General features: G+C 46.8%; 2 protein-coding genes across 2 annotated transcripts; one reads left to right on the top strand and one right to left on the bottom strand.

Annotated features, from left to right (window-relative positions):
- Nucleotides 1-4,120: 4,120 nt before the first annotated feature.
- Nucleotides 4,121-4,834, bottom strand: LOC109146850 (proline-rich receptor-like protein kinase PERK8). Its single transcript, XM_019294523.1, has one exon. It carries the CDS (start codon nt 4,832-4,834, stop codon nt 4,121-4,123), a length of 714 nt encoding a protein of 237 aa, XP_019150068.1.
- A 12,740-nt stretch (nt 4,835-17,574) lies between these two features.
- Nucleotides 17,575-20,182, top strand: LOC109146849. The gene is made up of 2 exons (XM_019294522.1): nt 17,575-19,687; nt 20,160-20,182. Exons 1-2 carry the CDS (start codon nt 17,575-17,577, stop codon nt 20,180-20,182), a joined length of 2,136 nt encoding a protein of 711 aa, XP_019150067.1.
- Nucleotides 20,183-25,607: the final 5,425 nt, after the last annotated feature.

The following is a 25,607-nucleotide window of genomic DNA, read 5'->3' as shown; positions in this document are numbered from 1 at the left end:
GCCACTAACGCGGCGGGACTCGAACGAGAAACAGGCCAAGAATAGAGACCCCCCGAAGCCTGCCCTCTATACAGAACTTCCCTGGTTGAATGATCTTTCACAAAGAAACAATCAGGGTGAAATTCAAAGAATACATTATTATCACGGGCAAACCGTTGCACGGATAATAAAGACGCAGAAAGCCCAGGAACAAAAAGAACATCAGACAACCGAAACAGTGTTTTAGAAGAGGCTACCGAAGACGAACCAATACCAACAATAGGTAAATAGTTACCGTCACCAACACGAAGATGATCCGGACCGTTATAAGAGACCGTCGAGGACATCAAAGACGGATCTGGGGTGGCATGGTTCGACGCACCAGTGTCGGGAAACCATTGCTGAGTGCTAACCGAAGCTGCATCATCCACAGGATACGCAACATGCGCTCTCAGCCCCGGAGCTCCATCGTACCGGCGAAAGCACGAAGCGGCCGAATGGCCCTCGCCGGAGCAGATCTGGCACTGGACAGCCCCGGCACCGCCACGACCACGGCCACGCCCTTTGCCGCGACCACGGCCGCGGTTACCGCCTCCACGCTGCTGCCCGCCCGAACGGCCTCCACCTCGCTGAGCCGCCATGGCGACCGGTGCAGCAGCAACATCACCAGCATCATCGGCACATATAAAAGCCTGCGAAACAAGAAAATCGGATAGCTCGGGCAGAGGCACCGGAGCACCCCTTGTGAGCGACGCCACCAAAGGACGATATTCGGACCGCAAGCCTCGGAATATATACATATTCTGATCCTCTAGCGTCACCGGACGGCCGGCAAGCGCTAAATCCTCGATAAGCACCTGTGCACGGCCAAGATAGTCCGGGATCGAAGCATCCCCCTGCCGTAATCCTTGCAACTCGCCCACCAACCGGAGGGCACGAGCCCGTGTAGTCGAACCAAGAACCTGTTCGATTGCCAACCACAAATGCCGAGAAGTGGACTTACCGATTGCGAGGTGCATCATCTCGTCGGACAAGGATGAGATTAATAAGGAGAGCACGGCCTTATCTTAACGGAGCCATGCACTCCGAGCAGCGGAAGACGAAGCCGACGAAGGCACGGCAGGAACAGCTCCCTCGGCAGGCGGCACGGCAAGCGCGGTGATCGGCGGACATACCGAAGTACCATCGACAAAACCCAACAACCCTTGGCCATCCAAGAACGGAAGAAGCTGAGTACACCAAAACAAAAAATTGCGGGATGTCAACTTGATGGAGACGAAGTGATGCGCCGAAGAGAAAGACACCCCCGACTGCAGCGGTGCAACAAGCGCGGCCTCGGAAACGGTCCGTTCAGAACTACCAACAGAGCCGTCATCAGATCCGAGGTGCGCCATTAGAGAGAGGAGAGAGAAACCTGCTGATACCAGATGAGGATACGATATATCTAAAATGAATAATAATGAGTCTGTACAGGAGTATATGTAGTAGTGAATAGTAAACCTATTACAAGACGAATACTAATAATAATAGGTAACGAACACTAATTACTAATAATAATAGGTAACGAACACTAATGATGATAGAGTCCTAATAGAAATCTCATCCCATAGTCAAATTGGAAATCACATCCCATTGACTTGCAAATTGTATCCCTTCGGCCAAACCATCGCCTCTTACTTGATCAGATGGAATTTTAACTTGGCTTCTTTAAAATATGTAGGATGTGAGATTTAAACCTATGACCTTGCACATAATATTTCAAGCTTCTACCATCTCGTCCGTACAGCCTATTAGTTATCTTCTTGTTCCACTTGGTGTACTCCTTTCTTTTCATAGATGCTTGATCTTCAAGATAGCTTCATGCAAACTTCTAGTCACGTTCTTTCTTCTTCGGGATTTCTTGAGGGATTTTCTCAAATTTCATACGCATACATCTTCCTCTTCTGTTTGCCATTTTCTCTTGACAAATTCTTGATTTTTGGCTTGATATCTTCTTCATCCATTTCCTCAACTAATGAATTTATTTTTCCCTTTCTTGGTCTAAGACTCGACTAGTCTAATAAAATAAAATTGGGGATCTACGAATTACAATATGGCTTATCAAAATCTATTACAATTTATTCCTAACAATTTCCCCCCTTTTGATAATGACATAACCTATACTCAAACATTGGCTTTAAGTCTTTGAAAAATATTTTTATTTTTACTCAATTTTATTTCGACAAAGCCAAGATGAGTTTGACAAAAATAATTCTAGGGAAAATAAAACTTTGTGAATTAATTTAGACAAGTCCTATACGCATCCTTGATTAAATTTTTAATCAATTTTTATCTTTATCAAAATTTTGCATGCGTTTAACAACTCTTGTCTTTTGATTCACCAACTAATTACATGATAGCCAAAAAAATAAATCATAAACAGACTTAGATCAGACCATGGGAACTTTTATTCATATTAGTCGAAAGAGGAAATATTGTAGCTAGCCAAAATCATAGAAATTTAAAACATCATATTTCTTGAGGAATATATGCTTGATTACCTTCTGGGTTTCTTGACTCCCATGTCAGCTTTCAATATATCCTTGATATGTTCTCTCATCTTGCAGATATCATTCTTAAACTTCTCACATTCAAATTTCTTAGTCACATTCCCAGCCATGTAGTGTCCAAAGGCCTCTTTAATGTTCGTGCCCGGAAGAGCTCCGGCTTCCCACCAAATTATGCATTCTTCAAAACTTCTTTGGAATCCCAGACTTTCACCATTATTCTTGGTATAGTCTCTGAGCTCATACCACATTTCGGTTTGCTTTCGTTTTGCTTCTTCTTCTTTATTCTTGTCCGAAATCCATTGAGCTTGATCAGCTTTTGGCCATCTTTTCACCATAGCCGGCACATTTTCGGATGTCCAGACTTTCTGCGGTGTTAAGGTTCCTTTTGAGCATTCGAACCAATCTCGAGTTTCAGCCACTTTTGATGAACTTGATCCAAGACTCGGATTTGCAAATTGAGCGAAACCAACTTGGGATTGTTGACCACGGCCTTTCGTAGGTGCGGCGGTCTGAGCTGGTTGTTGTGACTGATTTCCAATGATGAATTCATGTTGTTGTAAAGCCAGATGATTGAGAATTTCTTCCCCCCTTATGGCATTATCAATCAAAAAGCCAAGGGATTTGGAATCTTGTTCTTGATTAGCTTTAACAATCTTAACTCCATCATGTGTTTTGAGAGAAACATCCTGCAAAACAGATATTTTGTTAGCCATGGAGGATAATTCCACCTCAAGGTGATTTTCTTGATCTTGTATGGCTTTGATTTGTCTCAGGTGTCTTTCACTGTTGATCTTCTCTATAGCTTCTCGTTCCTTCTTCATAAGCTGGATGATCTCCAATAATCCTTCAGTAAGATCTCCTTTCAAATGTCGTTCGGCTCTTTCAATTTTTGTCTGCAAAGTGTTTTGATACTCCAACAACTCCTTCAAATTTGTTCGTGTGTTCTCAAAATGTTGCAAAGAAAGATGTCCTTGCTCGGTGAGAGTACTTCCAATTTTCTGACACACCATATCACTTGATTCAGTGACTTTTGCAAACAAAGAAACCAATAAATCATCTTCATCTTCTTCTCGGGTTCGGCCTCCTTGCATATTCAAAGAGTGTAAACTCTTGAATAAATTCCTTCTTGAATCTCCAAGAACCGGATTTTCGGTGAGTTGCAAATTCTCTTCTGGTGATTCGGCTTCTTCAAGATGATTTTCCACTTCTTCTTCAATTACCTCTGTTCTTCAAATAAGCTCTGCATTTAAAGTAGCTTCCAGAGAGGTATTTTGAAGTGACAATATAGGGGTGTTATCGTGTACTGGCACTTCATGTGAATATTCCCCCCCCCCCCCCCCCCCCCCCCAATTGATGGTCTGATTTCACCATCAATTTGGTCTCTAAATTCATCCCTTGTAGGGTCCAATTTTTGACTTTTGACCATATAACGTGATGAGGAAGTTTTGTTCATTTTTGGTCCTTTTTAATGGCGTAGGAAATACGATTTGTTCCAAACACAGCCAACCAAACATTTTTATTTATTACTCCTTTAATCAGGAGTACAAGAGAGAGGATCACAAGAGACATTCCTTTTTGACAATACAACCACATCAACTGCGATTAGTAGAACAACATTCATCTTCACTGTTGTCCTCGTCAGTATGTGGAGGAGATGGGCAGTACCCTGGTCCGGAATCTTCACTGTGCATGTTCGAGCTTGAGGACGAGTATGTTGCATTGAAGAACCTCGTGTAGTTCACAGGTGGACGGATGCGGGGATTCACCGGTGGAGGAGCAGATGGCAGAACGAGTTCTGGTGGTACTGGTGGTAGGTCAGGTTCTGCGGCCGGTGGTGCATCAAACTGAACTGGTGGTGCAAGAGGTTCATGAGAAATTCCTTCAAAGCCCGGTGGTGGCAACACTGGTCCGAATGTCAGCTGCTTCAGATAGTGGATGTACTCGGTGTTGCTCATGTTCATGATTTCCTGGTAGATGTCCGATTGCACAACAGGTGAAAATTTCAGAAAAGGTCCTTCAGATTCTTTTGACTTTTGTGGTTCGGCTAAGCCTTGACACGGTGGTGGCAAGCTTTTCTCAGCATCTCCTTCTTCAGCATAGATAAACCCTGGTTCTCTTGGTGGTGAAACAGGTGTATATTGTTCAGGGCCTTTCTCTTCAGATACGACAAGAGGGTCGTTTGCAGTATCTCCAACCAGATGTCCTCCAGCCTCAACCCTTCTGGCTCGCAATTTCTGGAGTCGCACTTGATTCCAGATTCTCTTTGATGTTCTTCTTTCTTCATTGTTCTTCTCCTTCAAAACCATTGTTCTTCCTTTAGGATACCACAATCCAACATTGATTGTGCCCTTCAAGTATCTTATGATTTTCTTTGTTGCGGTGAGGTGGCTTTCTTTTGGATTTGCTTGGAATCTTGCACACACTCCCACAGCATAAGAAATGTCCGGCCTGCTTGCAATAAGGTATAGTAGTGAACCAATCATTCCTCTATACTTCGTTTGTTCGACATCTTTTCCATCTTCGTCTTTGTCTAGCCTTATTGATGTACTCATAGGAATTTTGATCGATGATTTTCCATCAAGGCCAAACTACTTTATCAAGTCTCGGGTGTACTTTGCTTGATTGATGAATATTCCTTCCTTCAATTGTTTGACTTGTAAGCCTAAGAAATAATTCAATTCACCCATCATGCTCATTTCGAATTTATTCTGCATAAGCTTCGAAAATTTCTCACACAAAGAATTGTTAGTGGTTCCAAAAATAATATCATCAACATGTATTTGCACTAATAAAATATGATCACCATCTTGAATTCTAAATAGAGTTTTGTCAACAAGGCCTTTGGTGAATCCACAGCTTATCAAGAACATTGACAAGGTATCATACCAAGCTCTAGGTGCTTGTTTCAACCCATACAATGCCTTTTTAAGTTTGTAGACTTTATCACCTTCGCCTTTTACCTCAAAACCTGGGGGTTGTTCGACATAAACTTCTTCTTTGAGTAGACCATTCAAGAATGCGCTTTTCACGTCCATTTGATAAACAATGAAATCTTTGTGTGCGGCGTAGGCTAGGAAAATCCTTATAGCTTCGAGTCTGGCTACCGGTGCAAAGGTTTCATCAAAATCTATTCCTTCTTCTTGAGAGTATCCTTTTGCAACGAGCCTTGCTTTATTCCTAACAATCACACCTTCTTCGTTTGCTTTGTTCCGGAAGACCCATTTAGTTCCTACAACATTGTGGTTCATTGGTTTTGGAACAAGTTCCCAAACATCATTTCTTTTGAATTGATCGAGTTCCTCTTGCATGGCGTCAATCCAACTTGGATCATTAAGAGCTTCGTCCACTTCTTTTGGTTCAATCTGAGATAGATAACATGTGAACAATGCTTCCATGGTAGATGATCTTGTTTTCACGCCATCGCGAACATTTCCGATGATTTTCCATCAAGGCCAAACTACTTTATCAAGTCTCGGGTGTACTTTGCTTGATTGATGAATATTCCTTCCTTCAATTGTTTGACTTGTAAGCCCAAGAAATAATTCAATTCACCCATCATGCTCATTTCGAATTTATTCTGCATAAGCTTCGAAAATTTCTCACACAAAGAATTGTTAGTGCTTCCAAAAATAATATCATCAACATGTATTTGCACTAATAAAATATGATCACCATCTTGAATTCTAAATAGAGTTTTGTCAACAAGGCCTTTGGTGAATCCACAGTTTATCAAGAACATTGACAAGGTATCATACCAAGCTCTAGGTGCTTGTTTCAACCCATACAATGCCTTTTTAAGTTTGTAGACTTTATCACCTTCGCCTTTTACCTCAAAACCTGGGGGTTGTTCGACATAAACTTCTTCTTTGAGTAGACCATTCAAGAATGCGCTTTTCACGTCCATTTGATAAACAATGAAATCTTTGTGTGCGGCGTAGGCTAGGAAAATCCTTATAGCTTCGAGTCTGGCTACCGGTGCAAAGGTTTCATCAAAATCTATTCCTTCTTCTTGAGAGTATCCTTTTGCAACGAGCCTTGCTTTATTCCTAACAATCACGCCTTCTTCGTTTGCTTTGTTCCGGAAGACCCATTTAGTTCCTACAACATTGTGGTTCATTGGTTTTGGAACAAGTTCCCAAACATCATTTCTTTTGAATTGATCGAGTTCCTCTTGCATGGCGTCAATCCAACTTGGATCATTTAGAGCTTCGTCCACTTCTTTTGGTTCAATCTGAGATAGATAACATGTGAACAATGCTTCCATGGTAGATGATCTTGTTTTCACGCCATCGCGAACATTTCCGATCACTAAATCTGGTGGGTGATTTTTGAGCCATCTTAAGTCTGGTTCAAATGGGTGCATGGTACTGGGTGGATTTACTGGTTGAGAAGAGGTAGCACTATTTCGAATTTCTGCTTCATTTTCTAGATTTCCAACTTCTCCAGTAATTGCATCCAAGGGCTGATTTGCAATTTTCACTTCAACTGCATCCCTGGGTTGATTTGCAATTTCAATACCAATTGCATCCCGCACTTCATTTCTTACTGGATGATGGATGGGATTTTCTAGAGAATTAATTTCCAACTCATCCATTCCCTGCAAAATATTTTCTTCACACGTATCATCAGTATCACAAAAATCAATATGACACTTGTTACCATTTTGCTCAATATTTTCGCCATTTTCATCCAGAGCATCAATATTGACGTGTGATTTTTCATCAAATACCACGTGTATGGATTCTTCAACCACCATTGTTCTTTTGTTCAACACTCTGAATGCTTTGCTGGTAGTCGAATATCCTAGAAAAATTCCTTCATCTGCACGCTCATCAAAAGCTTTTAGATGCAATTTATCATTAATATTAATAAAGCACTTGCATCCAAAAACATGAAAATAACCAATATTTGGTTTTCTCCCTTTATATAGCTCATATGGCGTCTTCTTGTACTGCTTATGGATCATGCTTCGGTTTTGCGTATAGCAAGCAGTGTTGATAGCTTCCGCCCAATATCTTTTCGGGAGACCGGCTGCACTAATCATCACTCGTGCGGCTTCTTTAAGCGTCCGGTTTCTTCTTTCGGCAACACCGTTTTGTTGTGGTGTTCTAGCGACAGATAATTGATGAGAAATTCCATGTGAATTGCAAAAAACTTGTATAACTCCATTCACGAACTCGGTTCCACGATCGGTTCGGATTTTTGATATTTGCAATTCTTTCTCATTTTGTAGTTGCTTCAATAGCTTCGGCAACACTTGTTCAACTTCATTTTTCTTCTTGAGAAACACGGTCCAAGTGTACCTGGAAAAATCATCAACAACAACAAGAGTATATTTCTTAACACTTACACTTATTGGATCAACCGGTCCAAATAAGTCCATGTGTAGCAAGCTTAGCGGTCTTGATGTTGATTCGTGCGTCTTAGACTTGAATGATGATTTGATTTGCTTTCCGCGTTGGCATGCATCACACACTTGGTCCTTCTTGAAGATGATACTTGGTAATCCTTCAACTAGATTTTTCTTTGCAAGCTGATTGATGGTCTTGAAGTTTAAATGGTTGAGCTTTTTGTGCCATTCCCAATTTGCTTCATTCGAATTTCTGGCCATTAAGCATACTGAATCTTTGCTTGTGCTCCAATCAACAACATACATATTCTTTCGCCTTTTTCCAGTGAGCACAACTTCATTTGAGAGCTCATTTTTGATTAGGCAATTATCTTTGGAAAATTCCACAAGATAGCCTTTATCACAAAATTGACTAGTGCTCAACAAATTGAATTTTAGGCCTTCAACAAATGAAACATCTTCGATCTTCAAACCATTTCTTTCAATTGTACCAACTCCTTTTGTAGTTCCATAATTTTGATTTCCTCCAAATATAACTTTTGGTCCATCGATTTTCTTGAAATTCACTAGACATGATTTATTTCTAGTCATGTGGCGTGAGCAACCAGTGTCGATGTACCAAACATCCTACAAAAATGATTAGTTGGTTTTAGGTACCCATACTTGCTTGGGTCCTTTGCTGTTAGTAATTTTTGGTAACCAAACCCACCTTGATCCTATTGAATTAAGATAAGGCGGTTTATAACCATTTGAAACACGATAATCATAATTAACTTTTGAAAACATTTTTGGCGCCGGGTTTTGAAAAACATTTTTATATCTAGGCACCTGGGAAGAAGATTGTTGCTTTGGTCTATAAGAAGCATTTAAACAAGATTTACACAACCAATCCTTTTGAGTGGAATAAAATCTTCCATCTCTATTTCTAGAAAAGCTTCCCTCTTTTCTAAAAATTCTTTTTGCACTTGACTCTTTGGCATATCTTTGCTTGAAGAATTTTTGTTGCTTTGCCGTAGTATTGAACTGTTTCGGCCTATCAACATTCAACTTTGCTTTCTCATGATAGCCAAGTCCTTGTCTCATTGTGCTATACTGACTTTTAACAAATTTTACTACTTGCACTTTATTAGTTAAAGGAGTAGTAGAATTAGTCAGTTTCGGAGGGGTTTGAGAACATGTGGAGTCATAACCGATTCCGGTTCTATCTCCTGATGGCTTTTGCATATTTACCATTTTATCCATAATTTTGGACGAATTAGTAAACGTAGCAATGGTAGCCCGAAGGTTATGTTCTCTAACCTCTCTTGATTTACACTCTTCTTGAAGTTGAATATTTTCACTCTTCAAGTTACTCACTTCAAGTAAAGCATCTTGCAATTTTTTATTCATCTCTTCTTTTTCAAGAATTAGAATATTATTGCGCTCCTTGAGTTGAAGATGAGTGAGCATAATCTCTTGACAATCTCGCATTAGGTTGTCAATAGATTCACGAGAAAAAGAGGAATTAACAGAATTGAAAGAATTAGATGTTACCTCTTCTTCCTCTGCTCCAAGAGCCATAAAGCACTCTTCACTTGAACTCAACTCATTTGACATACATACTAGAGCCGTGTCATCTTCCGAACTTGAACTTTCATCACTTGATGACAATCCATTCGACTCATCATTTTCATTTGGTTCATTGCTAATGAGAGCTTTTCTTTTGTCGCGCTTGAACCTTCGATCTTTGCTTTCGGATTTATTCGGTGTAGATTCAACATTTATGCCTTGATACTTGCTAACGATCGGATACGGACAATTTATTTTGAAATGTCCGGGTTTGCGGCAATTGTAGCATAAATTGTTGTTTTCTTCGACTTTCTCTTCTTGTGTCGTGCGAGAGACATATTTTCCATGAGCAGAATTTTTGTTGTCTCCTTTTCGCATGAACCTTTTGAATTTTCTAACAAAAAGAGCAAATTGTTCGTCAGTTATAAAATCAATATTATCTACTGACCTGGAGGTTGACGGTTGTTCGGCCATTAGAGCTGGATTTCGAATTTCATGAACTTCATCATCTTTGGCCTTCATTTCGAACTCATATGCTTTAAGATCACTAAATAATTTGTCGGTTGACAATATTCTTAGATCTCGGTGATCTCGCATAGCCGTAACCTTCATATCCCAAGTAGATGGTAAGCCTCGTAGAACTTTGAGATTAATTTCCTTTTGGCTAATATTTTTGCCAAGGTCATTAATTTCTCCAAGGATTTTGATCATTCGAGCTTCCATATCAACAATGGATTCGTTTGAGAGCATTTTGAAGTCCTCGAACTTCTTCATAGCAATAGTGAGCTTGTTATCTTTTTCTTGTTCATCTCCTTCTCCGATCTTGATGAGAGTATCCCAAATTTCTTTTGCACTTGTACATTTTCGAACCTTTGGGAATATTGTATCATCAATGGCTTTGAACAGAATATCTTTGGCAATGTTGTCAAGATTGTTCCTCTTTCTATCATCCGGCGTCCATTCCGGTTTTGGCTTTGGTACGAATTGTTGAGCATCCGGTGATAGAAGAAAAGCCGTATTTACTTTCAATATTTCGATCGGGCCAGTGGAAATAACTTCCCACATTTCATCATGTAAAGCTGATAGATGAACCTGCATACGAACTTTCCAATCATCAAATTTATCAAGTGAGAATAATAGATTTTGAGCTAAATCTTTATTCATCTTCTCGGTGGATACGAGAGACAAATAATCCAATTTACACACACTGGGTAAGATGGATCTGCCTAACAGTCAGAAACAAGGTTGACCCAATTAGGCAACCTGCTCTTGATACTAATTGTTGGTATCGATTAGAGGCTAATTCTGACTCGGATAGGCACCAGCTCTTATACCAATTGTTGGTCCCAAAAGAGGTAAGGTGAAAGTCTAGAGGGGGGGGGGGGGGTGAATAGACTTTCAAACTTTTTCGCACAATATAACAAAAGGTAAGCCAAAGATAAACCAAGACTCTTAACTAGATTGTTAGAGTCCGGTGCACAGCGGAATTAAATAAACGATACGGTGTGTGTGTAGATCGTGTCAAGATTATTGACGTGAGAAGCAAGCAAGAGCGGTAAGTAAAGAAAGCAGTAAAGAACACAAGGCAATTTATAGTGGTTCGCGAGGTGATGTAATCCTCCTACTCCACTTGTTCTTCTCAAAGAGCCAATTCACTATATCCACCACTTCTTGGTTCCAAGATACAATGAATTCCGTGATCTAGTGCTTTGATCACCAAGCCCACACTAATCACGCCCAGTGCCTCCAACACTGCTGCTTCGGGTTTCACGTCGCCGCGTTACTTTCCCAGGATTTCACAACTCCGTGCTACTTTCCCCCCGTCTTCTACGATCCGGTAGAAACGTATCTTCCGTGATCTGGTGCTTTGATCACCAAGCCCACACCAATCACGCCCAATGTCCTCCGACACTGCTGCTTCGGATCTCACAGCTCCGTGTGACAATCCAGGATTTCACAACTCCGTGTTACTTTCCTCCTTTCCCTTGTTTTGCTCCAAAACAAGTTTTGCCTTGCTTCCAACTTTGAGATTCTGTAGATGATCTTCGTTGATGCACTGAATCTCTTGAAGTTGATGAAGATTTCAACACTCTTGGATATTTCTTTTCTAAGCTCTGTATCACTCTGAGTGTTTATCTCACAAAAGATATATCAATTTAAGCTTCTGAGATGGAAAGCTTTCTTTGAATTTTGTATGCTCGGTTTAGCTCTGTATTCTTGCTTCTTGCTATTTTCTTATTTTTCACCCCTGCTATCCAAAGCTTCAATCTTCATCCTTTTATAGCTGGTAATGAGAATCCGTCCGTTGGAAAGAAACGGTCTCATTTTCGAATTTTGCTTAGCTGTATAGCCTTTTGTCAGAAGATAAGATAACGTTGCAGATCTTGTCAGATATTTCAAATTGAGCTTGAGGTTTCAGCAAAAATGGCGTCCCATGAATCTCCATCTGGTGTAGATCACGCCTCTTGGGATTTTTATCTTCAAAATATATTCTCCAATATAATCCCTTACTAGTTAGACTAGTATTTTTGCTCTTGCAACTTCTTCTAATATCTTCCTCTGTTTTTCGTGTATCTGGGTCTGTATACTGCTTCCAGACTTCATCTCTTCAATTGACTTGGAAATCTCTTCCCTTGTGAAACTTCATCCCTTGTCAGATATTTCAAATTGAGCTTGAGGTTTCAGCAAAAATGGCGTCCCATGAATCTCCATCTGGTGTAGATCACGCCTCTTGGGATTTTTATCTTCAAAATATATTCTCCAATATAATCCCTTACTAGTTAGACTAGTATTTTTGCTCCTGCAACTTCTTCTAATATCTTCCTCTGTTTTTCGTGTATCTGGGTCTGTATACTGCTTCCAGACTTCATCTCTTCAATTGACTTGGAAATCTCTTCCCTTGTGAAACTTCATCCCTTTCTATTTTGGGAAATGAAATCTCTATCCCTTGCTAGATTTGTCAATTGAATTCTCATCCCTTACTTGATTTGGAATTGCAATCTCATCCCTTGCAATCTATATCTCCAATTGAATTGAAGCCTTGTAAATCTCATCCCTTCAAATTGATTTCCTTGTACCAATTTGAACTTCAATTCTTCTGATGAAATTGCATCCCTATTTCAATTTCGGGGTTCCAATTTGTTTGGGATACCAATTTGAGAAACTGCATCCCTTCACTTATAAACTTCATCCCTTAGTCAATTTGGAAATCTCATTCCCTTTGACTTTGCAAATTGCATCCCTCGAAATCCCATCCCATAGTCAAATTGGAAATCTCAACTCAAATTGGAAATCTCATCCCATTGACTTGCAAAATTGTATCCCTTCGGCCAAACCATCGCCTCTTACTTGATCAGATGGAATTTTAACTTGGCTTCTTTAAAAGATATGGGATGTGAGATTCAAACCTGTGACTTTGCACATAATATTTCAAACTTCTACCATCTCGTCCGTACAGCCTATTAATTATCTTCTTGTTCCACTTGGTGTACTCCTTTCTTTTCATAGATGCTTGATCTTCAAGATAGCTTCATGCAAACTTCTAGTCACGTACTTTCTTCTTCGGGATTTCTTGAGGGATTTTCTCAAATTTCATACGCATACATCTTTCTCTTCTGTTTGCCATTTTCTCTTGACAAATTCTTGATTTTTGGCTTGATATCTTCTTCATCCATTTCCTCAACTAATGAATTTATTTTTCCCTTTCTTGGTCTAAGACTCGACTAGTCTAATAAAATAAAATTGGGGATCTACGAATTACAATATGGCTTATCAAAATCTATTACAATTTATTCCTAACAGCCTCTCTGGAAGGCATGTTTTGTGTTTTTCCTAGTTCTATATAAATCACGGCAGTTTTTGTCAACATTCCATACAAACCAAAATCTAGCCAACTTTGTAACTTTTACATACACTATACCTCTTTTGGCATCTGAAATTCCAACATGGACGTATTTGTTCATTTTACAAATATGTCAGCTATCAATTCTTATAATAGACAAATGAAACGTTATTTCGCCTATATTGTTAACAGGAAGAAAATATTGTATGCAATTGTAATACATACAATATCAAACCAATACGCATGTTTTGCAGCGCCATCATGGGTTAAATATTTACAAATGCTAGGCTCAAATTCGTTGGAGCCAACGTTTTTTCAAGATTGGCAAGGTGCCAAAAGATATTCGACGGAGATCCTACATCAAAGCCTACAAGTCATTATTTATGAATCACGTAATATTCAGTAACCTTTTATTTAATTACTTTTTTCATGATTAACTATAATTTTTTACTATTGTTTTCAGCTTGCAATTATCAAAAGCATTTGCCCGATATTACTGCATGCACTATCACATGATTTATTATTACAATTACGTCGCCAGTAACAATGGTAAGTATAACAATCTGATTTTGTTATTATGTGTTTTAGTACATTGATTACATTTCTATTTGATACATCTCTTTTTTTCCTAGAAAATTTCAAATTGCATGCATCATTATCTAATGCAACATTTTACTACAACGGCTATTTTGGGTTGATGGGGTAGGGACCCCGGCCCAAGAGATAGGGGCCCAAAGAAAATAGAAGTGGGCCAGCATCGAGAGGAGCCCAAAGAGCAGTCAGGTCGAGCCCAGGAATCGGCCGAGGCCTAAGCCCAGGAAAAGGACCCGGCTCGAGGAGCCGTTGAGGGCATTAAAGGGGTTCCTTTAAAAGAGAGCCGTTGAAGCATTGAAGACAGGGCCCGGTCGGGCTGTTACAAGCCTAGGAGAGCCGTTGGACGACCGAGTAATAGCGTCCAACGGCTCCATATCTTGATTAGCCTTGAAGTCGGCCATTAAGGGCCTTCAAGTCGGCAGAGGAGGAGCCACTATATAAAGGCTCCTCCATTCTTGTAAAAGGGGAGACATTTTCGGACACCCGGAAGAAGGGAGAATAACAAAGAATTTCCGAGCACTAACATTATCTCTGAGTTAGACATATATATTATTGAGAGGTGTATCCTCCGACCAAAGGTTGTGTTGGACCTCCTTGGGCCCGAAAACCCTAAAACCATCACTGGCGCCGTCTGTGGGGATTGAAACGAAGAGTCACGTGTCCTCTTGAGTGAGGCGAGTCCGAGGAACAACAGTCGAATCAAGAAAACTCCAGACATGGCGGGAAGCGAGGAACAGTCGAGCCGTCACGACAACGGACGGGAGGCCGACCTGAGAAGCCAGCTGAATAGGAGAAATGCTCGGAGCCAAGAAAACGAGACGACACCGCCGCCGACGCCGCAGATAAACCCGCAATTACCTCAGGTGCTGCTCACCCCGGAGCAGTTACGCGCAATCGGGCGCGCTTGCGCCGAAGCGAGCCTAGGAGTGAGAGAACAGTCCATCACTCGCCAGCCGCAACGCGAGTTGCAACCGCCTCAGAGGCCCGACAACCGGCAATTGAGCCGACGGGCTGAAAGCCAACCGGTACAATCCGTTCATTCCCGGCTAGGTCCCAGCGTTGGGCGTCGGTCGGTAAGGGAACGATTAGGCCGGAAGGAGCCCAGTCGTGCCCCGTTAGCCGCCCGCGACCGACAAGCTGCACGAGAGAACAGCCGAACCAAAAGAGCCAGGACTGAGACTCGTCGCGTGGAGCAACCTCCCCGCAACCCCGTCCAACCGGCTGAGTCTGAAGTCGGCGAAAGCACGGAATCCACGGGAAATCGCACCCGGGAGAGGGTCGAAGTGGCTAACCTAGTACAGGAGGTGCGAAATCTGAAAGAACGGATGGAGGGAAAAGCCAAATCCCCAGGACGTACGTTGTTGACCGCCTTACCCTTCTCAGACGAGGTTATGGCTTTTAAGATACCGAGTGCTTTCAAGTTCCCGGAACAAGCCACGTTCGATGGAACCGGCGATCCCCGCGAGCATTTGCTGAGCTATCAGGCCAAGATGCAGGTTTTGGGGGTACGAGACCCGGTCATGTGTCGTGCTTTCTTACCCACGTTGAAGGGGTCAGCACAAAGGTGGCTGGTGGCGCAGCCCTCAGGGTCGATTCACAACTTTGAAGAGCTGGCAGACCGCTTCATGAGCCATTACGCCGCTAATATTAAGCCACAAAAGGACCTAACTCACATGGGTGACATCCGTCAAGACGAAGGCGAATCTTTGAAAACCTATCTGGCCCGCTGGCAGAAAGAAATCCAGTCCATAGAAGAGGTCGAGGACCAGACGGCGCTCACCTTCTTCATCGAGTCGCTGCGGTCCGGCCAGCTGTACCGAGACCTGAGGGACAATCGGCCGGCCACCTACGCAGAAGTCATTCATATGGCCAACAAGAGGGCCAATACGGAGCAGGCTATGAAGTACAAGCGACAGCGCGAAGTCGGCGGATCTGCCAGCGGTAAGAGAACGCGAGCGGAAGCCAAAGAAAGGCGCCCGGACGTGGCTCGGTGACCCGAAGTTAGACGGCCGTACGACCGACCAGTGGTCCACGCCTATCGGCCGATTCCCGAGCGTCCGGTCCACGAGGTACAAGCGGTTGCCCCGCCTCCGCCTCCGCCGACCGACGATCGCGCGAAAAATGAAGAGATAGGTAAGAACGCTAAGTATTGTCGTTATCATAAATCTTATACCCACAGTACGGAGGAGTGCTTCTACCTGAAGAAGATCATGGAGGGCATCATCCAGCAAGGAACCCCGCCTCCTAACCAGTGGAGGCGGAGGCCGGGCAGTCGAGGGGATGAGGAACCCGTCGCCGTCGCCGTCGCCGAAAGCAGTCGAGGCAAACAGCCGATTCCCGAAGAGGAGGAGGCTCAGTGGCGCCAAAAACCGGTTATCAACATGATAGTCGGCGGGCCGGAAGGTGGTGATTCAGCGAACACCAGAAAAGCTTGGGCTCGGCAGTTGTACGTCGGGACAGTGTACGGGCGTGAGGAGAACTCCAAAAAGGTGTGTCGAGAGCCCATCGTGTTCACCGACAGAGACTTACCAACCAGAGAAATACCGCATCGAGATGCGTTGGTTATAGCCATGGACGTCAACGGCATCGTCGTTCGGCGGATCCTGGTGGACACCGGGAGCAGCGTCAACGTGCTATATCTAGAAACCTTCACCAAAATGGGGCTGACTCGAGAACAGCTGAACCCCGTCAAAACTCCCCTCGCCGGCTTCACAGGGGACTCGGTGGAGGCGGAAGGGTCGATCACACTCCCAGTGGAGATTGGCACGTACCCGGACGTACAGAAACTCAGCATGAAGTTTATTGTGGTAGACCTGGCCTGCTCGCATAACGCGATACTTGGCCGACTGGGTCTTGAGGATTTAGGAGCCTTGATCTCAATTGAGCATCTCTGCCTGAAATTCCGCACACCGAATGGAGTAGGCACGGTACGCTGTGACCGAAAGGTCGCCCGCGACTGCTATCTGCAAGCATGCAGAGGGATGGGCAAGCGCGAGATGCAGATCCATGAGATCACTGAGAGGCCCCCGAAGAAGACGATACTACCTCGCCCAGAGCCTGCTGTCGAGTTGGAGGAAGTCGAGATCGACTCTACATGGCCGGACCGACGGGTCCAAATTGGAGTCGGCCTCTCCGAGACATTGAAAAAAGAAATTGTAAAGGTGCTCCGGGAGCACCGGACGGTTTTCGCCTGGGGCCCAGAGGACATGCCTGGTGTCAACCGATCAATCATATCGCACAAACTCGCCGTAGATCCGGAGCACCGACCGGTCGTACAGAAGAAACGATACCTAGCCAACGACCGGAGGGAATTTGTGAAGGAGGAAGTTGGCACGCTACTAGCGGCCGGGCACATCCGCGAGGTTAAGTACCCGGAGTGGTTGGCCAATGTGGTCCTCGTACCCAAGCCCCCGGCATGGCGAATGTGCGTGGACTACACCGACCTTAATAAGGCTTGTCCGAAAGACCCGTTTCCCCTACCTCAGATCGACCAGTTAGTCGACGAAACGGCCGGGTCGGCGCTACTGAGTTTCATGGACGCCTTCAGAGGGTACCATCAAATATTTATGCACCCGGCGGATGAGGAGAAGACCGCCTTCCTGACACCGGACGGAGTCTACTGTTACCGAGTCATGCCCTTCGGACTTAAAAATGCCGGGGCTACGTACACCCGAATGGTCGCCCGGTTGTTCCAACATCTGCTTGGGAAATCGATGGCTGCGTACGTCGACGATATGCTCATCAAGAGCCGGGAGGAGGATAAGCATGCGAAGGACTTGGCCGACTGCTTCAAGGTAATGATGAAATACAACCTTCGGCTGAACCCCAAAAAGTGCGCGTTCGCCGTCCAAGGTGGCAAATTCTTGGGCTACATGGTCACCAAACGAGGCATCGAGCCTAATCCGGAAAAAGTACAGGCCATCATCGACATGCAGCCTCCTACAACCGTCAGGGACCTACAACGGCTGACTGGCCGATTGGCCGCCCTTAGCCGCTTCTTGAGCAAAGCGGTGGATAAGACCGTACCTTTCTTCGAAGCCATGAAGAAGAAGGAGGGATTCGCTTGGACTGCCGAATGCCAACAATCGTTCGAGGAGTTGAAACAGTACCTCTCAACGCCCCCAGTGCTGTCTACCCCCCAGGTGGGCGAGCCTTTATTCTTGTACCTCGCCGCCTCAGCCAAAGCAGTGAGTTCGGTGTTGGTCCGAGAGGAGGACCGAGTCCAGCACCCGGTTTATTACGTAAGTCGCTCGCTGAAGGCCGCTGAGACGCGGTACACCGTTCTGGAAAAAATTGTGTATGCATTGGTAGTCACCGTGCGCAAGCTGGCACCCTATTTCCAAGCCCATACCGTTCGAGTTTTGACAGACCAGCCGCTCGGAAGCGTGCTAAGAAACCCCTTGTCCTCCGGCCGACTTGTAAAGTGGGCCGTAGAGTTGACTCAGTATGGGATTGAGTACCAACCCCGGCCTTCCATTAAGGGTCAAGCCTTGGCCGACTTCCTGGTTGAATGCACGGCAAGTGAGGAAGAAAAAGAACACGCCTCGGAAAGCTGCCTAGCCGAGTGGTGGGAAATGCACGCGGACGGAGCATCGAGTCGACAGCACTGTGGAGGCGGTGTCATGCTCATCACTCCGGAAGGATTCCGGCTATATTACGCTCTGAGATACCGGTTCTCGACATCAAATAATGAGGCCGAGTACGAAGCGGTATTAAACGGCCTCCGACTCGCCAAGGCCCTGGGAGTCGAGCGGCTGCGAATCAAGACTGACTCCAGACTGGTAGTCGGACAGATCTCGGGTACGTGTGAAACTAAGAATGCGAGGATGGTACTATACAAAGAGCGTGCGGTCAAGATGTTAAAAGGGTTCGGGGCTTACGAGATAGAGTACATACCCCGCGCGGACAACATGGAAGCCGACCTATTGTCCAAAATTGCCCTGGAAGGGGTACCGGACCACCTGATAAAAATTTGCCAGAAGGAGGAGCTAAATCGGCCGAGTGTTGAAGAGGCACCACTGGAAGTCCAGCGAGTAGATATCGAGGAATGGGATCGAGGGAAAAATCCCGAAATGTTCTGGATAGAGGACATCCGGCGATTCATAGAAAAAGGCAAGTTACCGGAAGACCCGGGAGTCGCCGCGAGAGTTCGGCGGAAAGCCCCTTCCTTCCAGATCATCGGCGGACAGCTATACAAACAGTCGTTCGGAGGACCCTTACTAAAGTGCCTGCTTAGACCCGAGGCCGAGAAAATAATGGACGAAGCTCATAGAGGCATTTGTGCCGCGCACCAAGGCGCCCACATGCTCGCCCGGAAGTTAGTCGTCCAGGGGTATTATTGGCCGACCATGATGCGAGACTGCATCGAATGGATGTCCAGGTGCGGCGTCTGTCAAGCATTCGCCAGGAAAAACACCCGGCCGGCCACCTTTTATACACCGGTCACCACTGCTATCCCCTTCGCCAAGTGGGGAATAGACTTGTTGGGGCCATTGCCCGTCGCCCCGGGAGGTCTGAAGTTTTGTGTCGTGGCTATCGACTATTTCACCAAATGGGTCGAGGCAGAACCATTGGCTACCATCACTGAGTACCAATGTCGACGTTTTCTGTGGAAAAGGGTGATATGTCGCTTCGGCCTGCCCGAGCACATCGTCAGCGACAACGGGCGACAGTTTGACTGCCAGGCCTTCGCTGATTTCTGCCGCCGACACGGTATCAAGCATACCAAGGTCTCGGTGGTGTACCCACAAGCCAATGGGCAGGTCGAGAATGTGAATCGAACGTTGGTCGATGGGATCCGGAAGAAGCTCGAAGACATCCGGGGAAGTTGGGCGGACGAGCTTGACCGAGTCCTATGGGCTTATCGCACTACCCAGCGGCGAGCGACGGGGGAGAGTCCGTTCTCGCTCGCATACGGCTTCGAGGCCAAGGTTCCAGTCGAAGTAGTCGAGCCCACCCAGCGGGTTCGCACCTACTCGGATGCAGCGAACGAAGAGAATTTGCGAATCGAGAAAAATTTCCTAGAAGAAAGGAGGGAAGCCGCGAGTGCACGGATGGTCGAGTACCAGCGGGCGGTGAAAAGATATCGCGACCGGAGGACTCGCCCGCGAACCTTCCAGGTTGGCGACCTCGTGTTACGCGATCGACAGGCCAGTCAGCCCACCGAAGGGGGCAAGTTTGCGGTTAAGTGGGAGGGGCCATACCGTATCGCAGCGATGGTCCAAGCCGGAACCTATAAGTTAGAGACTATGGAAGGCAAGCTCATAGATCGCATATGGAATGTCACCCATTTGAAAAGGTTCTATCAGTAGAAAAGGATAGGCCGTGTACGTGCTCAAGGATTCCAAAAATCTAAATAAAGCACATGGGTTACAGTTAATCGTCCCAGGGACTCGGCAAGAAAAGATAGGAAACAAGGGCCTAGACCCTTAGACGTTTCCGAGAAAAAGCCTACAGGAGTCGCCTCGACTGAGGGACTCGGCGAGTATTAAGAGAAACGACGGGGCACTGACCCTAGACTGTTTCTGAGATAGAAAAAGCCTAATGGGTCGCCTCGACCGAGGGACTCGGCAAGAAGAGATAGGAAACAAGGGCCTAGACCCTTAGACGTTTCCGAGAAAAAGCCTACAGGAGTCGCCTCGACTGAGGGACTCGGCGAGTATTAAGAGAAACGACGGGGCACTGACCCTAGACTGTTTCTGAGATAGAAAAAGCCTAATGGGTCGCCTCGACCGAGGGACTCGGCAAGAAAAGATAGGAAACAAGGGCCCAGACCCTTAGACGTTTCCGAGAAAAAGCCTACAGGAGCCGCCTCGACTGAGGGACTCGGCGAGTATTAAGAGAAACGACGGGGCACTGACCCTAGACTGTTTCTAAGATAGAAAAAGCCTAATGGGTCGCCTCGACCGAGGGACTCGGCAAGAAGAGATAGGAAACAAGGGCCTAGACCCTTAGACGTTTCCGAGAAAAAGCCTACAGGAGTCGCCTCGACTGAGGGACTCGGCGAGTATTAAGAGAAACGACGGGGCACTGACCCTAGACTGTTTCTGAGATAGAAAAAGCCTAATGGGTCGCCTCGACCGAGGGACTCGGCAAGAAAAGATAGGAAACAAGGGCCCAGACCCTTAGACGTTTCCGAGAAAAAGCCTACAGGAGTCGCCTCGACTGAGGGACTCGGCGAGTATTAAGAGAAACGACGGGGCACTGACCCTAGACTGTTTCTTAGATAGAAAAAGCCTAATGGGTCGCCTCGACCGAGGGACTCGGCAAGAAGAGATAGGAAACAAGGGCCCAGACCCTTAGACGTTTCCGAGAAAAAGCCTACAGGAGTCGCCTCGACTGAGGGACTCGGCGAGTATTAAGAGAAACGACGGGGCACTGACCCTAGACTGTTTCTGAGAGAGAAAAGGCCTAATGGGTCGCCTCGACCGAGGGACTCGGCAAGAAGAGATAGGAAACAAGGGCCCAGACCCTTAGTCGTTTCCGTGAAAAAGCCAAAAGGAGTCGCCTCGACTGAGGGACTCGGCGAGTATATATAGAGACAACGGGGCACTGACCCTAAACTGTTTCTGAGATAGAAAAAGCCTAATGGGTCGCCTCGACCGAGGGACTCGGCAAGAAAAGATAGGAAACAAGGGCCCAGACCCTTAGACGTTTCCGAGGAAAAGCCTACAGGAGTCGCCTCGACTGAGGGACTCGGCGAGTATTGAGAGAAACGACGGGGCACTGACCTTAAACTGTTTCTGAGATAGAAAAAGCCTAATGGGTCGCCTCGACCGAGGGACTCGGCAAGAAAAGATAGGAAACAAGGGCCTAGTCCCTTAGACGTTTCCGAGGAAAAGCCTACAGGAGTCGCCTCGACTGAGGGACTCGGCGAGTATTGAGAGAAACGACGGGGCACTGACCCAAAATTGTTTCTGAGATAGAAAAGCCTAATGGGGTCGCCTCGACCAAGGGACTCGGCAAGAAAGAGTTAGGAAACAAGGGCCTGGACCCTTAGTCGTGCCTGCGGAAAAGCCTTGAAGAGTCGCCTCGACAGAAGGACTCGGTGAGCAGTTAAGAGAGACTAGGTTAAAGGACAAAGCGTCGAGCTCAAGATAATACGAAAAGGAAGAGAAAAGGGGAATTTCATTAAAAGAGGCCTGAAAAGGAGGCCAGCCTTTACAAAAGGGGGCTATCCCCAAACAGAACAGCCCTAAACTACGGGGGAGGGGGTGTCGACATCAATCCCTTCAACTTGGGCCCCTGCCGTTGGTCCAGTCAAGGGAACAGAAGAAGGGTCCTCGGCCTGAAGAGAGGACTCGGCGAGCTCAGGAGGTGTCGCTGAAGGAAGAGTCGCCGGATCAGAGGCTGCCGGAAGAGCTGCCGGATCCCCAATCGCCGACTGTCCTTCAGTCGCCAGAAGAGCATCAATCACGGGCTTGAGGCCCCAGCTCTCGGGAGTGAAAGAAGAGTCGCGGACCAGCAAGGCAGAATGGATCTCAGTCTGCGCCTCGCGAAAGTCGAGGCGATAGTCGCGCTCGCCCAAGTCCAAGAGGAACTCGTCACCATCCGACGTCGACAGCCACTCCTTAGCAATCTCTTTTTGGCGAGCCTCTATTGCCGCCTTCACCTCCGCCTCGAAGGCGGCCGACTTCTTGTACTCCTCAACAGAGGTCGCAGCAATCGTCGCCACCTTGTCTCGCTCCTCCTCCCACTGACGAGTAACCCTCAGCATCTCAGAGTTGTGCACCTCCACCACCTTGAGGTGCTTCGCCCGCTCTTCCGAAAAGGCCTCCTCCGTCTGACGCAGCTTGTTGGACAGAGACCGCATGTCGGTCAAATAGTTCTGCAGCCGCTTACTCATCTCCATCTGGAAGGTGAGGTTCTGTGGAACGGACACGAGTCAGGTAATGAAAGGAAAGGACGAAGGGAAGGTCAAGAGAGAAACACTTACACGGTACGATTGGCGCAGTGAGGCCTCGAGGATGTACCCGTCCCCCAGAGCATGAGTCGCCTCTACGTCCTTAGGTAGAAGGACGTTAGCACACCACTTACGGACAGAGGAGGTGCCCATCCAGATCTGGGCATCCTCCTCTACCTCATGGCACAGCCGGATCCTTTTGGGAGCCGACTCGTCAGTTTGAACAGCCGGGCGCTTAGAGCCGGAACTCTCTGTCTGAGGAGGAGGTGGCTGTCGAGTGGGCGACACCACTGGAGACGGAGTCAGATCCACCACGTTTTGAGGAGGGGGAGGAGTCGGCCTAGGAGCCGGAGACGGTAGGGAGGAAGAGGCAGCAGCAGTACCGGAAGAGCGTTGGATCAGCCGACGCCTCATCTTTTCGGCTCTGTCTGCCATCTCGGGAGTCGGTTCAACCGCCTCGTCGGAGCTGGAGGAGTCGGAGTCGTATGGACCTGTAAAAAGGAAAGAGAAAGCATGAGGTGTTCCGATTCGGAATATGGCGAGATAGGAAAAGAATGAGGAGTAACGAAGACTACCTACGGTGGTCGCACCCTCCGGTAGCAAGCCACGCTTAGCCATGGCCCGGACTCGGGACCAGTACTTGACGGAGTACGGCCCGAAGCCCTTCAAGAACTCGCCGCCCAAGACCGCATCATCGGAGGGAACGGCACGTCGAGGACAAGGCTTGAACAGAGCGGCCGGCCACAGGGTCGGAAAAGTAAAAGAAGAAAGGGCAGGGCGAACGAAGAAATAAAGGAGCTTCCAATCCTTGATGGAATCGGACAGCCCCTCGAAAAGCTGTCGCCCCGAGCGAGCGGCGACTTGAACAAAGCCCGGCGAGTGCGAGCCAACCTTGTTTACGGTAAAAAGATACCGGAATAGGTCGAGGTCCGGCTCGCACAACCACCAGTGGCAGAGATTGATGAAGCAAGTAAGGAGTCGGTGAGAATTGGGCACTAATTGGCCCGGAACCAAGTTATAATGGCGGTAAAAAAGAGAGAGAAAAGGACATGGAGGAACTCGGAAGCCAAAGGCAACCGAGTGAAGGTGAATACCGACACAACCCTCGGGTGGGTCGTAAATTTGCCGGCCCTCCGGGCAAGGACTACGGCCGAGGGCCCAAGAAGGTACTGGGCCATCTCCAGATCCACCGCAGTAGCGACGGACGGCGGCCCGGAGGGGCGGACGATTGGATCGAACTTGCCCCGCGGCCGTATAACGCCACCCGGCAGAGCCGCCACCGTCGTTAGAGGAGCGGGGCTCAGCGGAGTAACCGCCCCCGAAGAAGAGGGGGTCGGAGGAAGAGAAGATGTCGATGGAACGTCCGAGGGAAGTTCCATACGACGTAGGGAAGACGTCAATGGAACGTCCGCCGGAAGTTGCATACGACGAAGAGGAGAAGAGGAAGATGAAGAAGGAGAAGAAGAAGAGGGAGAGGTCGCCTCGGTGTTGTCAACCGAGTAACGACGAGAAGAAGAAGAATGTGAGGAAGAAGACATTACCTAGGTCAGGAAGGAAATTGGAGGAGGAACAGAGTGGCCGGAGAAGCTCGAAGTTGAAGCTGAAAAGGAAGACTGGAGAAGAGAATGGAAAGAGAGACGAAGTGGCTATTTGAAGGGTAGGAATTTCAAAGGGCGGCCACGTGTCACCTTCTCGTTGGAGGGGCCGGAGGTGACGAGACGTGAAGGGACGCCGCATTTAATGCCTCAAAAGGCGGGGCGACGGTTCAGGTCTAGGGTTAGCCCACAGACGGCGCGTCTCCCCTAGGCTAGGGTCGAATGTCACGTGACCCGGCCTGCTAAGCCGGAAGCCCGTAGTGGGCCATGGCCTCTGAGCCCACGAGATACGAGCTGGAAGCTTCTAAAAGCAACCCGGTAGAACCCGGCTCATCAAATGATATCGGCCGAGCTCACGAAGAAATTCCGGTCGCGGGGTCGGCGATCAGACTCGGCGACTCCCTCGGCAGGAGGATCTCGCCATAGCAAGACTAGGGGTCAGTCTCATAGATCCGAGGTCGGGCGACAAAATAGTAAGAAATTGCGGGGTCGGATAGAAAAGCACACTGTTTATTTAAATCAATACGAAGATTACAAGGCCCAGAACTCGGCCGGTGCAAACTACAAGAGAAAAACAGAGTCATGGCTTGGCTTCCTTCTCTGTCGACGAGCGGGCAGCCGGAGGACCCTCTAGAAAGTATTGGGGGCGGAATGGTAGAGGACTCGGCTCAGGCTCTGGCGTCTCGTCCAGATACACGGCCGGCTTCCCATCGTCAATCATTTGTAAAGGCCTCTCCAAAGCGCTCGGCGACAAGGCAACGCCAAAAAGCGGAGGAACCTCCCACACCTCTTCCTCCTCAGGAGCAGGATTCCCGACCTCTGGTCCGGGATCCTCCACCACAGGTTCCATCTCCACATCGATAGACTCCCTACACATCAGGTCCAGCATGTCCGGAGGCACCACGATGGGGTCTGAAGCCGAGTCGCCCACCAGACGACCTCCGTTAGCCAGCCTTTTCTGCCTCAACTGCTCCAGTCGAGCATGCTCCTTGTTGCGAATGGACCAGCGGCGATCACCATCCCTGTAACTCATAGCGCCGTGCTTTCGCAAAATGAAGAGTGTTGCGATTTGCATCAACTGTGAAGGGTCTTTATATAGCCCAGGGAAGGCGAATATCTAGGCGATAATTACGGAAGAGACTGGCATAACTGAGCCGGATTGGACGGATGATGAGAATCTTTGTCAGAGATTAGTGATCCGCCCGGGAAGAGCAAGATTCGCACGCCAACATAGAAAAGATTGGATTTA

Source organism: Ipomoea nil, unplaced genomic scaffold (assembly GCF_001879475.1).
Source record: "Ipomoea nil cultivar Tokyo-kokei standard unplaced genomic scaffold, Asagao_1.1 scaffold1940, whole genome shotgun sequence".
Lineage (NCBI taxonomy): Eukaryota > Viridiplantae > Streptophyta > Magnoliopsida > Solanales > Convolvulaceae > Ipomoea > Ipomoea nil.
This window is presented reverse-complemented; position numbering and strand designations above follow the sequence as displayed.

Excerpts from the sequence above, each read along its gene's own strand:
- LOC109146849 (XM_019294522.1), top strand. The coding sequence starts at position 17,575 with ATGGCTGCGTACGTCGACGATATGCTCATCAAGAGCCGGGAGGAGGAT. Across the intron at positions 19,688-20,159 it reads GCTCGAAGACATCCGGGGAA|GTTCTATCAGTAGAAAAGGA; the intron begins GTTGGGCGGACG and ends CCATTTGAAAAG.
- LOC109146850 (XM_019294523.1), bottom strand. The coding sequence starts at position 4,834 with ATGGTTTTGAAGGAGAAGAACAATGAAGAAAGAAGAACATCAAAGAGA.